The 12698-nt window shown below is 40.3% G+C and overlaps 1 protein-coding gene across 1 annotated transcript in view; it reads right to left on the bottom strand.

The window, feature by feature from the left end:
- Positions 1-12698, bottom strand: part of CSMD1 (CUB and Sushi multiple domains 1) — a 1753937-nt gene that overhangs the window by 263823 nt on the left and 1477416 nt on the right. Inside the window, exon 27 of the mRNA XM_060234944.1 lies at positions 7430-7621. Coding sequence (XP_060090927.1) covers positions 7430-7621 — 192 coding nt within the window. The remainder of the gene's footprint in view (positions 1-7429; positions 7622-12698) is intronic.

Here is a 12698-nt window from a genome sequence, read left to right on the forward strand (position 1 = left end):
GTGCTCAAAGGATAAGCAGCCAACCTCATGAGCTGTCACTAAGAAGTTGGTACCTGCTCTTTCTTTGGATGAGGAAAGAGACAGGGAATGCAGGGCATCCTAGAGAGGCTGTAGGCTTTTGACCAGCAGGCAAGTGAAGCTCTAGCCCCTGCAAAGGTGGCTTGTGGAGATTTTTAAAGAAAGTCTTACCACTGCCTCCTTTAAAGCCCCTGGGAAGGTCCATGAAATCAGAGACAAGTTGATATTATCTGCCAGGGGAGCCCATATTTCATCACCATTGGTATTCACTAGCCATGATGGCCATGGGTCTAGGAGGCAGGTTATGTTGCCAGCAAGACATAATGGTGGTATGATCAGTCTGATAGTGGGCACATTATTCACCAGCTCCCCAGTAGTTCAGGCACCTGTGCCCAGGTGGGGCAGGCAGTTGAACAATGCCAGCTTTGCTGGTAGTTCACCTCCCAAGGGGCAAGTGGTCATTGGACCTGCAGGTTGCTTCATGAGTGCCCCTTGTGTGCAGGTTCCCATGTGGTTGGAGCATGCCCCAGTGTGAAACCCAAGACTGGGTTCAAGGAACAACCAGGTGGTAAGTGATCAGGTGGAAGGGAGTGTCAACCCAACTCCTGGACAAGGTACGAAGTCCGATTAAGCTGTAGGAGCTCAAGCACTTAGATAGTTTATACTTATTGGAAGGTTTTACTCATGGTTTTTGTATCCCATGTCAGGGCCTGAGGAAGCCCTTTTGGGGTGACAATCTGCACTCAGAGGAATGGAGCAGGTCATTAGGGTGAAGATTGAGAAAGAGTTTAAAGAAGGAAGCGTTTGGGAGCCTTTCATTTCTCCGCCGGTGCCTAATTTATGCATATCTCTGTTTTGTGTTGTGCCTAAGAAAGCCCATGGGGAATATCACCTCATGTATCACTTATCCTATTCTGGGATGAGTCAGTGAATGATGTGATACTTCAGCACTTATGTTCAGTCTGTTACGCATCGTTTGATCCAGCTGTATGTGTTGTGCAGTGCTGAGGTCTGGGTGCAAAGCTGACCAAGCGTGATATTAATTCTGTTTTCTACCACCTACTGGTTCACCCTTCTGACTTTGAGTTTCTGGGTTTGCCTATGAAGCACAATTTTATATGGACAGGACACTGCATATAGGATGTTCCATTTTATGCCCAGAGGGGGTGGAGATTGAACTAGGATCTTGTTCAGAGCTTTCCCCAGTGATGGTACTCCAATTATATTTGGTCATGAGGCGCTTGAATGAGGGCATGCTTTTCTGTCACTGTGATACCAGTCCTTTGACAGCTTTCAATTTGAACAGTTACAAGTAAGGCATTAGACATTTTAGGTCTGGGTCACTTTCAGTTGAGGAACCACTTTTGGGGAATTTGAGTGGCCTCCATCTGACTAGGATGGGCAATAAATTTCATAATGGAGACTTACCACAGGAAAGGCTATACTGAACAAACAAGGCTACACTGAACAAACTTCTCATGATCACAGAACTCCAAGTAGGAAGATCGTAATAATTTATTTTGATTATTTATGAAATAATTGAGAAACTATTAACATCACACCGCAGAATAATTATATCATTGAACTGGTTTTTAATGTTAGTAGTTTCATTGTTGATGTTTTATATTGTTGGATTTAAATGTTTTTATAATATCACTGTATGTTTTGTAATACGCTGTTAGCCGCCCTGAGCCCGCTAAGGTGGGGAGGGCGGGATAGAAATAAAATTTATTATTATTATTATTATTATATCTTGCGTAATTGAGACTTTGTCATAAATAAATACTTAAAATTCAAGAATCTTCTGTCTTTTTTATAGCAAAGAAAGCACATAAAATGTTTTTGTTTGATTAAGAAACATGTTCCCTGATCAAAAAAATACAGGCATTAAAATGAAAAAGCGCAATTGTTTGGCTGCTGGCAGGCAGCAAATTCACAATCATGTTCATAAAATTAGATGTCTTATTAATGGATACCAAGCACTTAATTCACATTGAAGAAACAATAGTAAACAATGGAGCCCAGTTATATTGTTTAAAAATAGACTGAGTTCCTTCATTGCGGAGGCTCAAAAATTTACACACGTTTTGATGACTCGGGCTGAGGTAGAACACAGGACTGTGTTCAGGGAAGTCATAAAGTGTTAATGCAGCAAAAAAAGGGGACATCAATGGCTGTTAACAACATTTAGGATGCTAAAAAGAACTATTAAATCTCTGCTATCCTCAGCATACAAAAATACAACTTTGTACACATTTTAAAAGCTGTATTTTATCATGTATTTATTAAATCTCTGAGGCCTCAAATATAGTTGTTTGTATGATAATGAAGATTTCAACCTGAAAAGCTTTCAAGGTTATGTCTTCTTATTAAAATGTGTCTAAGCCATTTCATCATATAGCTTTCCTTCAGTGGATTTAGCACTTTTTGAAAAAGTTTATAGAGAAAAAGCAAAATAAAAAGTTGAAACCTTCTCCAAGGTGATTTACAGTGCTATCCTAAACAGAGTTATATCCTTCTAAACCCTTTGACTGTAATGGATTTAGAAGGGTGCTAATGGTTAAGTTTGCACTGTTATTTTTAAGCGGCGACACTGGCAAGTCTGCCCCCTCTCTTCATTTCTGCTGCCCAAACTCTACATTTCCATGAGTATGGAGTTCCACTTCATTCATGCTTCTGGGATTTGCTATGATTATCCACTATCATAAAGTTGAACCATTTTTAAAGGGATGCAGTAGAATAGTGGAAGCTTGCTTTGAACATAGCAAGGTGGGATATAAATGTTTAAGCAAACAAATAAGTATCTTTTAATTCTCTCTTTTCCTCTTTGGGTGCGTCCATGCACATGAAATATCACACTTTGCAACTAGATTTTTACTGTGTAAGAACAGCAAAATCCACTTGCAAACAGTTTCCGTGTGAAAGCACTCTTCCTCTCGCTTTTGCAGAATCAGGTTAAAGACTAACCTTATTCAAAACACAGAAGACAGTATCCATTTAATGAAACAGGTGACTGTTAATACAACAAAACCAGCCAGAGGTCAGTTTGTTTAAGATGGAACAAGCAATAATATGCAATATCATGCAATATTTAGGCAGTAATAAGAATCTATAGTTACTTAGATGTTTCAGGAGTGCCACTTGGAAGTGAAGCAGTTTATGTTAAGAGCACATGACCACTATTAAATTCAAAATTGTTCAAAGTTCCTCTGAATGTAATACATAGGGCTCTTCTGCATACTCAACTTAACTGCTGATTTCCTCGGCAGTTGATCCACAAGCATTGGAATTGGTTTGGGGAGAGTTGTTCCACACTTTTGCCCTCCCTCTAGATTTTCAGTTATGGAATTAGCTTATTTTCTTCTGCACATGCCTTTAATAATGAGGATTTTTAAGGGACAGTGTTGTTATCATTCATGTCATGGAGGGTGTCATAGCACTACTTTTTTAAAAATAAAAGGCACTAAAATATAAAAATATTGTTACAGTATTGTAACAATAGGCTTAGCATGATCCCTGAATTCCCAACTTCCTTTTTTAAAAAAAGTCTCACTCCTTCCATTGTGGAGATATAAGGAAAAAGGCATATCACTGTGAGAGAGGAGACTAGAGAGTTCCTATTTTTTTAAAAAAAGAAATTGTGAGGAAAAGCCCCCTTACAGAACATCGTGATTACCAGCTTGGTTGCCAGAGCATCTGGAGAAGTGACTCGCACACGTCTGGCCAGAGAGTGTGGGTAAACCTATCCAGGGCCAAAAGGGACTTATGCAGTACAAGCAGCCATGATGCTACTAAGACACTCTAAACCAGTATAACAGTGTCCACTAGGATAACGGATGGTTTCCCGTCGTTCCGCATGACAGCCATCCCCAGCATTGGAGCAGAGGAAACTGCGCCGCCAGGAGCTATCCAGGCGAACGGTTTTGAAGTTCTGACCATGGAATCCACCGTGGAGGGCTAACACCACATGCAGCCATCTTCCTACCAGGCTTGACTCCATTCCAGCGAAGCGGACGGCTCATGTACACACCAGATGTCACCTTTGGCCTACAAGCAACCCACCTACCTCAGGAATGGTTAAATCGTCCAACCGCCACTTTCTTTGTTTAACGGAACTCTAGACAAAGACTGGTGCCCAGAAGAAGACAGAAGAAGAGGGAGGCCATTTTCAGCCAGAGCCAAGTTCCTTTGTATAGACTGGGTGTTACCTAGGCCGTGATTTGACTCTCTATTGTCACCCTTTTAGACAAGTCCAATAGTCCTAAGTATCTCCCCACCCAAGTAATCTTTCCATTCTTCTCCCCAACTGTCACTTTGGAGCCTCCCCCTGGTCCATTTCAACCTGAAAGTTCACTCAGGTTTCCAGGATCCAGGACAGTCCATTGGACAAGAGCAAGCACCCAATTAGGTGACACCAATGAACTTCCCATTGGCTATCATAGTAGTCCAGCCCTTATGGTCACTGCGAAGCCTCCCCTTTCCGTGAGTTCATGCACCAGCTGACCACCTTCCTCCTCCCTCATACCTCCCATTCCCTGAAAGCTTAAGAGAGTCCTTATAATCTGTGGACTAGCTACCCACAGGTGTGCTTCTATCAGTATCCCAGTTTCCGCTGCATAGATCCATCCCCGATTCTAAGGCCAAGTTTCGGGTCCCCTCTCCCACTTCCTCGCTCATCACCATTGGAGCCTTCCTTGAAGACTACGATAGGTAAATATCACCCTGTTTGTCTACCCATGTGTTCCCCTATCTCTCTATCTATATTTCCTAGGACTGTATGAATGATTTGATGAGTATTGTATCTTGGTAGGGCTCATCTCTGAGGATGATGAGTCTGCGTACAGGAGGGAAGTTCAACAGCTGTCCCTTTGGTGTAAAGTAAATAATCTTATTTTAAATATAACTAAGACGAAGGAAATTATAGTGGATTACAGGAAGAGTAGTTTGGACACCCAGCCGTTGTTTATTGATGGTGTTATGGTAGAACAGGTGACAGAATGGAAGTTTCTGGGAATTACCATGAAACAGGATCTAACATGGGGGGCAAATACTTTAGCTCTAGAGAAAAAGGCCCAGCAACGACTATACTACTTAAGACTCTTAAGATCACTACAACTGTCAGGGAGTCTGCTGGTTGCCTTTTATCGTAGTTCCATTGAGAGCATTTTATCTTATTGCCTCTGCGCGTGGTTTGGGAGCTGCACGGAAGCAGAGAGAAGGGTGCTCCAAAGAGTGACGAGAAGAGCACAAAAGATTTGTGGATATTCTCTCCCCTCATTGGTGGATCTGTATAATATGGCATGTAAAAGGAAGATACAAATGATCCTAAGGGACCATACACATCTGGGCCATTTGCTTTTTGAGATCTTACCGTCAGGTAGACGATATAGAGTGTTGAAGGCTAGGACAAACAGATTTAAGGACAGTTTCTATCCAAGTGCTGTGGTTAGGTTAAATGCAGGGTTATGAAGGATTATCTGTTTTAGATGTATTTAATGGTTTAAATGGTTTTAATGGTTTTATGAATGTTTATTTAATGGTTTAAATGGTTTTAATGGTTTTATGAATGTTTATCCGTTTTAGATGTATTTAGATGGTTTTAATGGTTTAAATGGTTTAATGGTTTTAGATGTATTTAAATGGTTTATGAATATGTGTGTTTGATGTGTTGGTATGTTTGTGGAAGAGCACCTCATTTCGTTGCTCTCTTTTTGTTGAGAACAATGACAATAAATTCTATTAGATTAGATTAGATTAGATTTGTATGGAAGCCTATATTTTTCTTAATAAATTTTAATTGTTTTACTTAATTAGAGTCCCTAATATTTTAAGCATTACTTTTCTGGATGTGGAATCCTGCATACACAGGTAAAAAGATCCTGAGTGAGCCAGGTGCCCACCTGACAATTCCCCAACCTCGTTTTGAGAGCATTTTGGCTTACAAAAGTGAGAATTCAAAGTATCTGCTAAGCCTATTGTACAACATTCTAACAATATATCAATATTTTAGTCCCTTTAAAAAAAGAAAAGAAAACCAGTCATCTCCAGGAAAAGGGGAAGGAGTGGTTTGATTACAACAGTCCAACCATTGAAAAGTGGGCTAGAATTGGGTAGGAGTGGGTGGGACAAAGGAAACCTACATAAACATGTGGGAAAAGCCAACTCAGAATAGGCTTGGGGGAACTAAAAAACCCCCCTGAAGCAAAATCTAAAGGCACAAAAATGCATATGGAAATCACAGGATAAACTGAAGCAGTATCAGGCCAGAACTGACCAAAAAACAAAACAAAACCATGTGGCAAAGATCTTAGCAACAGAGGAACAAGACCAAAGCCAACACAACCAGTGCCTAAATATTTTCTCCGGAGTGCCTGAGTGTCTATAATGACACCAGGAAAGAGGAGTAGTCTATTAGATTTTGTCAGGGAGCTAGTCACGTTTTTAATTTAACTAGCAATTAAATTAAAGCCTTCTTGTGTTCTTTCCTAGCAAAAATAGAGCTATCGTAGATGAACTACAGTCACTACAATTTTGGCAATCTAGCTGCATATAAGAGGAGACTGAACTACACTCAGTTGCCTCAATACATGCAGCTGACATTGTGTGTGACTATGGATGGACATATTTTCCAATTTTGGATACAGCATCATGATTTTCAGAGCTGGGGGAAAGTGTGTTAACAGAGTATTGGAAGGTTCATGACATGAGTAACACACTCTCCCATTATACGAGGTTGGAATGTCAAAACTGTAACAAATGAAAATAGCTGTTAGGTTTTATATATGTAATAATTAATTATGGGATGTATCCTACTTACCCCAATGAGCTAAAGATGGTGGCTTTTCCCAACAAAATGCTGGGTTCGGTTGGACTTCTGCCATTAGCTCAGTGTGTAGTAGGATACAACCCTATGTAATTTATTACTGTGTATTTATAAATTTAATGCTAACAAAGCAATAGCTTCTTTTCTTGATCAGTATGTGTGTTATTTCCAGACTCTGGTAAACAAGGGCACCAGAAACTACATGTGGGCAACTTAGATTAAAAGCTTTGTGTAAGTATAAAGGTGAAGGTATCCTGTCTTATATACATGTTGGGTAGCTCTAACTTGGGCAAGATTCCCAATCATGTGCACACAAGTGTTTAAAAGAATGGATGTTTTCTCCTCATTCCTAACTTTCCTCCCCAGGTTGTTTTTGAGTATAATGGGGAGGAGGGGGGTGATTGTATTGGGTCTGCAAAAGTAGGGCATAAATAGCTAAATAAATAAATACACTTCAGCATTGGATGAGGGAAAGACCAGTGTATGCACAGCAATCATATATGCAACATAAAATGAGAACTCAGTAAAACAGTAGGAATTTAAAAGGAATTTAAAATTGCAAAAGTGCCCAATGTTTCATCTGCATACCTAAACATGTAGGAGCATCAGGTTGCCAAAAAAATCGATTATTCAGCTGTACACAAGTAATTTTCTCCTGCCCTTGGAGCTGATACCCTGGATCACACTGGAAGGTGATCGTATCCCCGGGCTCTCGGCTGTCTCCGTATCTGCTTCCATTCTGTGGGGTCCCAGGATCATTACAAGTTGATGCAACTGATGCTGTAGGTAAATAATGAAATCAAATGTTTTAGAAACAACTTGTGAATCATCAAACTTTTCTGCAGGTACATGTTCATTTTGATGCATCTTGTTCAAGCTGATCTCCTAATTTTCTTTTGTGGATAACAAAATATAACATGCTAGAAAATAATAGCAGGGTTTCTGTATTTTGTGTCAAGCTAATCCACCTCCCCCAAAAATTTCTTTTACTTCCTTTAAAACTGTTTCCGTTAATTTCTCTACATTTTAGGCAGCATTTCCATAAAGTGAGACAAGCATCACAATTTAGGTAACATTCTTTGAATCTCTGGCTGATTAAAGACTGGCACTTTGGGTTGACTCAGAGATGTCTCTGAAGTCAACCCCAAATAACCTTCCAGATGGCAACATCTGGCAGCCGTCCCGATCGTGTACTCACCCCATCCTCGAGGCCGCTCCACCCACCTCAAAAAGGCACCACAGCAAAAGTGCTGCCTTTTCGCTGGGGCGTCTCCGAGGTGTCTCCTGGCCATCTAGAAGGCTGGGGAGCACCTGAAGAGCACCCGGGGAGCCGTGAACTGGAAGTGTGAGTGTTCCAGATGCTCCCTGGGCACCCATGGCCCTCCCCTTTTTTGAGCGCCATCTGGAAGCTCTGGGGCACTCTATTTCCAGTTGGCTTTATTTGGGGCAGCTGCAAGCCGCCCCAAACTGGCCGTCTATTATCAGCCTCTGAGTGCTTTATAGCAGAGAACAAAAGTCCATAAGCAACAAGTCAAATCAAATGTCATTCAGCAACTGTGGATTATATCTAATCACAAAGGACTAAAATAGGAAGTTTCTGGATTGAAGTCAAAATGCTGATTTTAACAGAACTTCCACCCAATTATTACTTTCAATGCCATCCTAATCAGAGTTACACCCTTCTATGCCCTCTGATTTCAATGAGCTAAGAAGGGGAAAGCTCTTCTTAAGATGGTACTTCTAGCATTCTCCCTGACATGCTAGTTTTCTGTGGGCAAAGATTTAAAAAAAAAAAATGAAGGGATATGCAAACATGTGGCTCCCACTAAGTGGAGGATAGAAAGAACCATACCAGCATCTTCTTTCTCACAGCCACCAGATGCCCCAGAAGCCCTACTGAATCAGACCAGCATCCTCTTTCCCACACCCACCAAATGCCCCAGACACTCCAAAGATCAAAGACTCCCCTTGCTGCTGCCCCCCACCTCTGACATTTAGAAATGTAACATCTTCATATATGGAGTTGTTGGGTGTTTTTACATTCAGTTTGATCCAGAGTTTTAGAGTCTTCAAATCGCCTGCCACTGTTACGCTTTAATTATTTTCCTTTTACATTTAAGCATTTCAGTGGGGGGTGTCTCTGATCAGAGGGCACCCAGAATACCAGTGCTTAATTAAATGTATACGATTGCTTGGAAATCGTGTCAACACTGCAAAAAGCAATACAAATCTAAATTACTAGATGTGAGGCAAGCAATGATATGTGAAAATTTCAAGTGCTGTCAGTTCTCATGCAAATTACTGCACCTTGTGACTTTTGGAGGAGTCTCTTAAAATGCATGAAAACTTCTACAATACAAGTTTGAAACGCCTGTAGAGAAAAGACCAGATCAAAACCAGTGTCAAGAAAAACGTTGCAGGAGCAGCTCCAAAACACATCTCACTGAAACAAATGTAGATGTTTTCGGGCAGCAACGATGCAAAACAGTTGTGAGAACATTAGGTAATGTAAAAGGTGAGTTTCCCAATGCGGTGACAGACAGTCACAAACTGTCAGCGCAAAAACACCCATTATATGGTTCTCCTGATTATTTGGCTAGCTGATCTCCAAAAGTGGTGCACATTTTATCATTTCATTTAAACAGGAGAGCTGTGATAAGATTGTGAAGAGCAAAGAATACAAAGAAAAAGAGCAGTGGACACATGTTGCCTTATATAACAACCCAGCAGGTATTCTGAACATAAGTGTACAACAAATTGGAATTTGCTAGTTATGTGATGGACAGTGTTTCTCAGTGCTCAATGGTCTGTCTGGGTACATTATAAGGGAATATTCTATATCACTTCCTAGTACAAAAATGGGAATACATTTTCCAAATACACATTCTGCACATTTATTAGATCAGATTTCTTTATAAGTCTAATCATGTATTGGAGTCACGAACATTAGTACCCATTAACATTTCAATACCACCCATTGCTAATGGGAAACGGGCACATAATTCTCCAAACACGGCACTGAAAACACATCTGTGGTTTGCAATATGATAGTCAAGTAGCATCTTTAAATGAGTAGGTGGCAGATAGAAACATCACATCCCCATGCAGATTCTTTAAAGATTATGAAACATTTTCATCCTGCTCTTTTCAGCATTCTGTGCATTAGATTCAGTCATATAGCTGCCTTTGCTTGCTTATCTTCAAAATAGCAAATATACCAATCAGCACAGATTTAATACATATACACAGGGAGGGAGAAAGAGGGGGGGGGGGATCATGTTCCAAGTACAAATCTCTAAAGCTGAAATCCTATTAACTGTAGCAGTGAGCAATACACACACACAGACACATAATTCTTTGAGCTCCTAGTCAGCAGTTATACATTGTGAAGAGGCAGTGGCATTTGTCTTTGGAAATACCCCTTGTCACAGTTTCATACTCTTCTCACCCAAACATATGAACATAAGCTGCTGCCTTATACTGAATCAGACCTTTGGTCCATCAAAGTCAGTATTGTCTTCTCAGACTGGCAGCAGCTCTCCAGGGTCTCAAGCTGAGGTTTTTCACACCAATTTGCGTGGACCCTTTTTTTTTTTGGAGATGCCAGGAATTGAACCTGGGACCTTCTGCTTCCCAAGCAGATGCTCTACCACTGAGCCACCGTCCCTCCATCAAAATGGCACTGGGCGGTCCCTAGAAATATTAGAAGTCCAATTATGAACTTCATACAAAATTTCCTAGAGATACAAATTATTTCTGTTTGAACCTTAGAGTCTCAGTTCAGGAATTACGTAAAATTATTGAACTAGTTATGGTTAGTGTGAACTAGTTTAATTGAACTAGTTATTGTTAGTGTGACTGTCTGAATGCAGGCCACTCTGATAACTTTGGTCCACTGAACAAGGATCTGACTTGGTTTGTTAACTACAGTCAGTCTTAAACACACATTGCATTCACACACACAAAATAATATGCTTTGCAACTTGATTTTTACTATATAAGAACAGCAAAATCCACTTTCAAACAGTCACCGTGCAAAAGCACACCGTTTTGCATGATGACTAAATAAATACTTTCTCTAACAATCTTGGCTTAATCCCTGGCTTGTTCTCCGGTGATAGTCACCAGGCAACAGAGAGCTGCATTTTTTTGCAAATTAAACATAGCTAACATATCCATGGTTTTCTCTTTGTCTTGAAGTTGTTCTGCCAAAAAGCTGTCTACTTATTTTTAATTGGGTTCTCAAAATGTTGGGAATAGGGTGCTTTCCTAAAACTGACACACAAGGAAATATTAACAAGCTAACAGAGTCAATAAAAGATATAAGTTAAGGAGACTTCTTAGTGAAAACAAATCACAAAAATCACACATAAATGCACCAGCTCAGATATTGCATCAGTCTTCATAGGGATAGGCAAAAAGTGTTTCTGCCTCCTCTGATTTGGGAAGTTCACAGGGCTTCTTCAGCAAGTTATCAAGTTTGTTTTTCTCTGCAACTATTTAACTTGTAATATACCATGCACTCAGTATGCAAAGAATTAGAATTGTAACACATTGAGTTAGGTATGCCTGGTCTCTGTGCATACTGGATTGTAAAGGGTAGTACAAAGGCTAGGAAGGTCTAAGGCAGGGAACAGCTTCTCACTGGCCTTATTAACTAGACAAGAGACAATTATGAGTCTGTATTGCACAGGGAGATGTCCCATTAAGACTGTTGGTTGATCTAAGTATTAATTAAAGATAAAAATTGTCTGTTTCTTCTCTGAAGAAGTGAGCAATGACTCACAAAAGCTTATACCTTGTCACAATCTTTTAAGTCTTTAAGGTGCTATTGTACTCTTTGGCTGGGTACAGACAGGTGGCTTGGGGCGGCAGCTTCCAGTCCTGGAAATAAATCAGCAGTCAGATGGTGTGTGCCCTACTGTCAGGAGAGGGACAGGCCATACATGCTGGGGAAGAGCAGTTAGACTGCTCGTGCACATGACAGACACTTCCAAGGCACTCCCTGGCTGTTCAGATGGCTGGAAAAGGTGGCAGGGAAGGTGGCACACGGGGAAATTGCTGCCATTTCATAAGTGGTAGCTTTTTGATGTGACAGAAAGACGAGTAAGGGCAAGAGTGAGGTGGGACCCAGATGTGAGTGTTTGAAAGCACCTTTTTGGTCTGGAGGTGGGGCTTTCCTGAGGTGGCTTAAATCAGCCATCTGGATTCAGCGTTGCTCTTTTCTGCTGCTACAGACAGACTAACATGGCTACCCCATCTTGATCTGTTTGGAAGTTTTTTGTATCCACAAATTCTGTTTGGGTGAGATTGACTGAAGTTTCATAATGCTGCTTCTTCTGCATTCACCACTGGAAGGAGAAATGGAGTAATAGGCAGAGAAATGCTCAGTTCTTATTTCTTTTTATTAGTTTAATTTTGTCCACAATCAAGTACAATAAGCAGTTTGGTAGCTAAGTAATAGTTTTGTGGATGCCATCACTTAAAAATCCTAAATGGCCAGTGCTGACATTCCATTAATGTCAATCTGAGTTACTCACTAAAGATCACTAATTTTATTTTGCCAAGGACATTCCTTTGTAACTGTCACATTCATACACTGAGCAATGGTGTCTGCAATATTTACTCATCAGAATGAGTTTTAATGTTGTTGATGTATCCGTTTCCTTGTCCACAATATGTGAAGACAATATCCATTTTGTCCTTTACTGAAGGACAAATATTATTAATTCAAGTCTTTGATAGGATATCTTTCTGTGTTCACTGTGGGATATTTTAGCAGCATTGTGATGTTCATTTAAAAAAAAAAAAGTCCAGAATCCCTTAAAGACAAATATGGAGCCTTTCAAATAACTTC

The sequence above is a fragment of the Heteronotia binoei genome, chromosome 1 (assembly GCF_032191835.1).
Source record: "Heteronotia binoei isolate CCM8104 ecotype False Entrance Well chromosome 1, APGP_CSIRO_Hbin_v1, whole genome shotgun sequence".
NCBI lineage: Eukaryota > Metazoa > Chordata > Lepidosauria > Squamata > Gekkonidae > Heteronotia > Heteronotia binoei.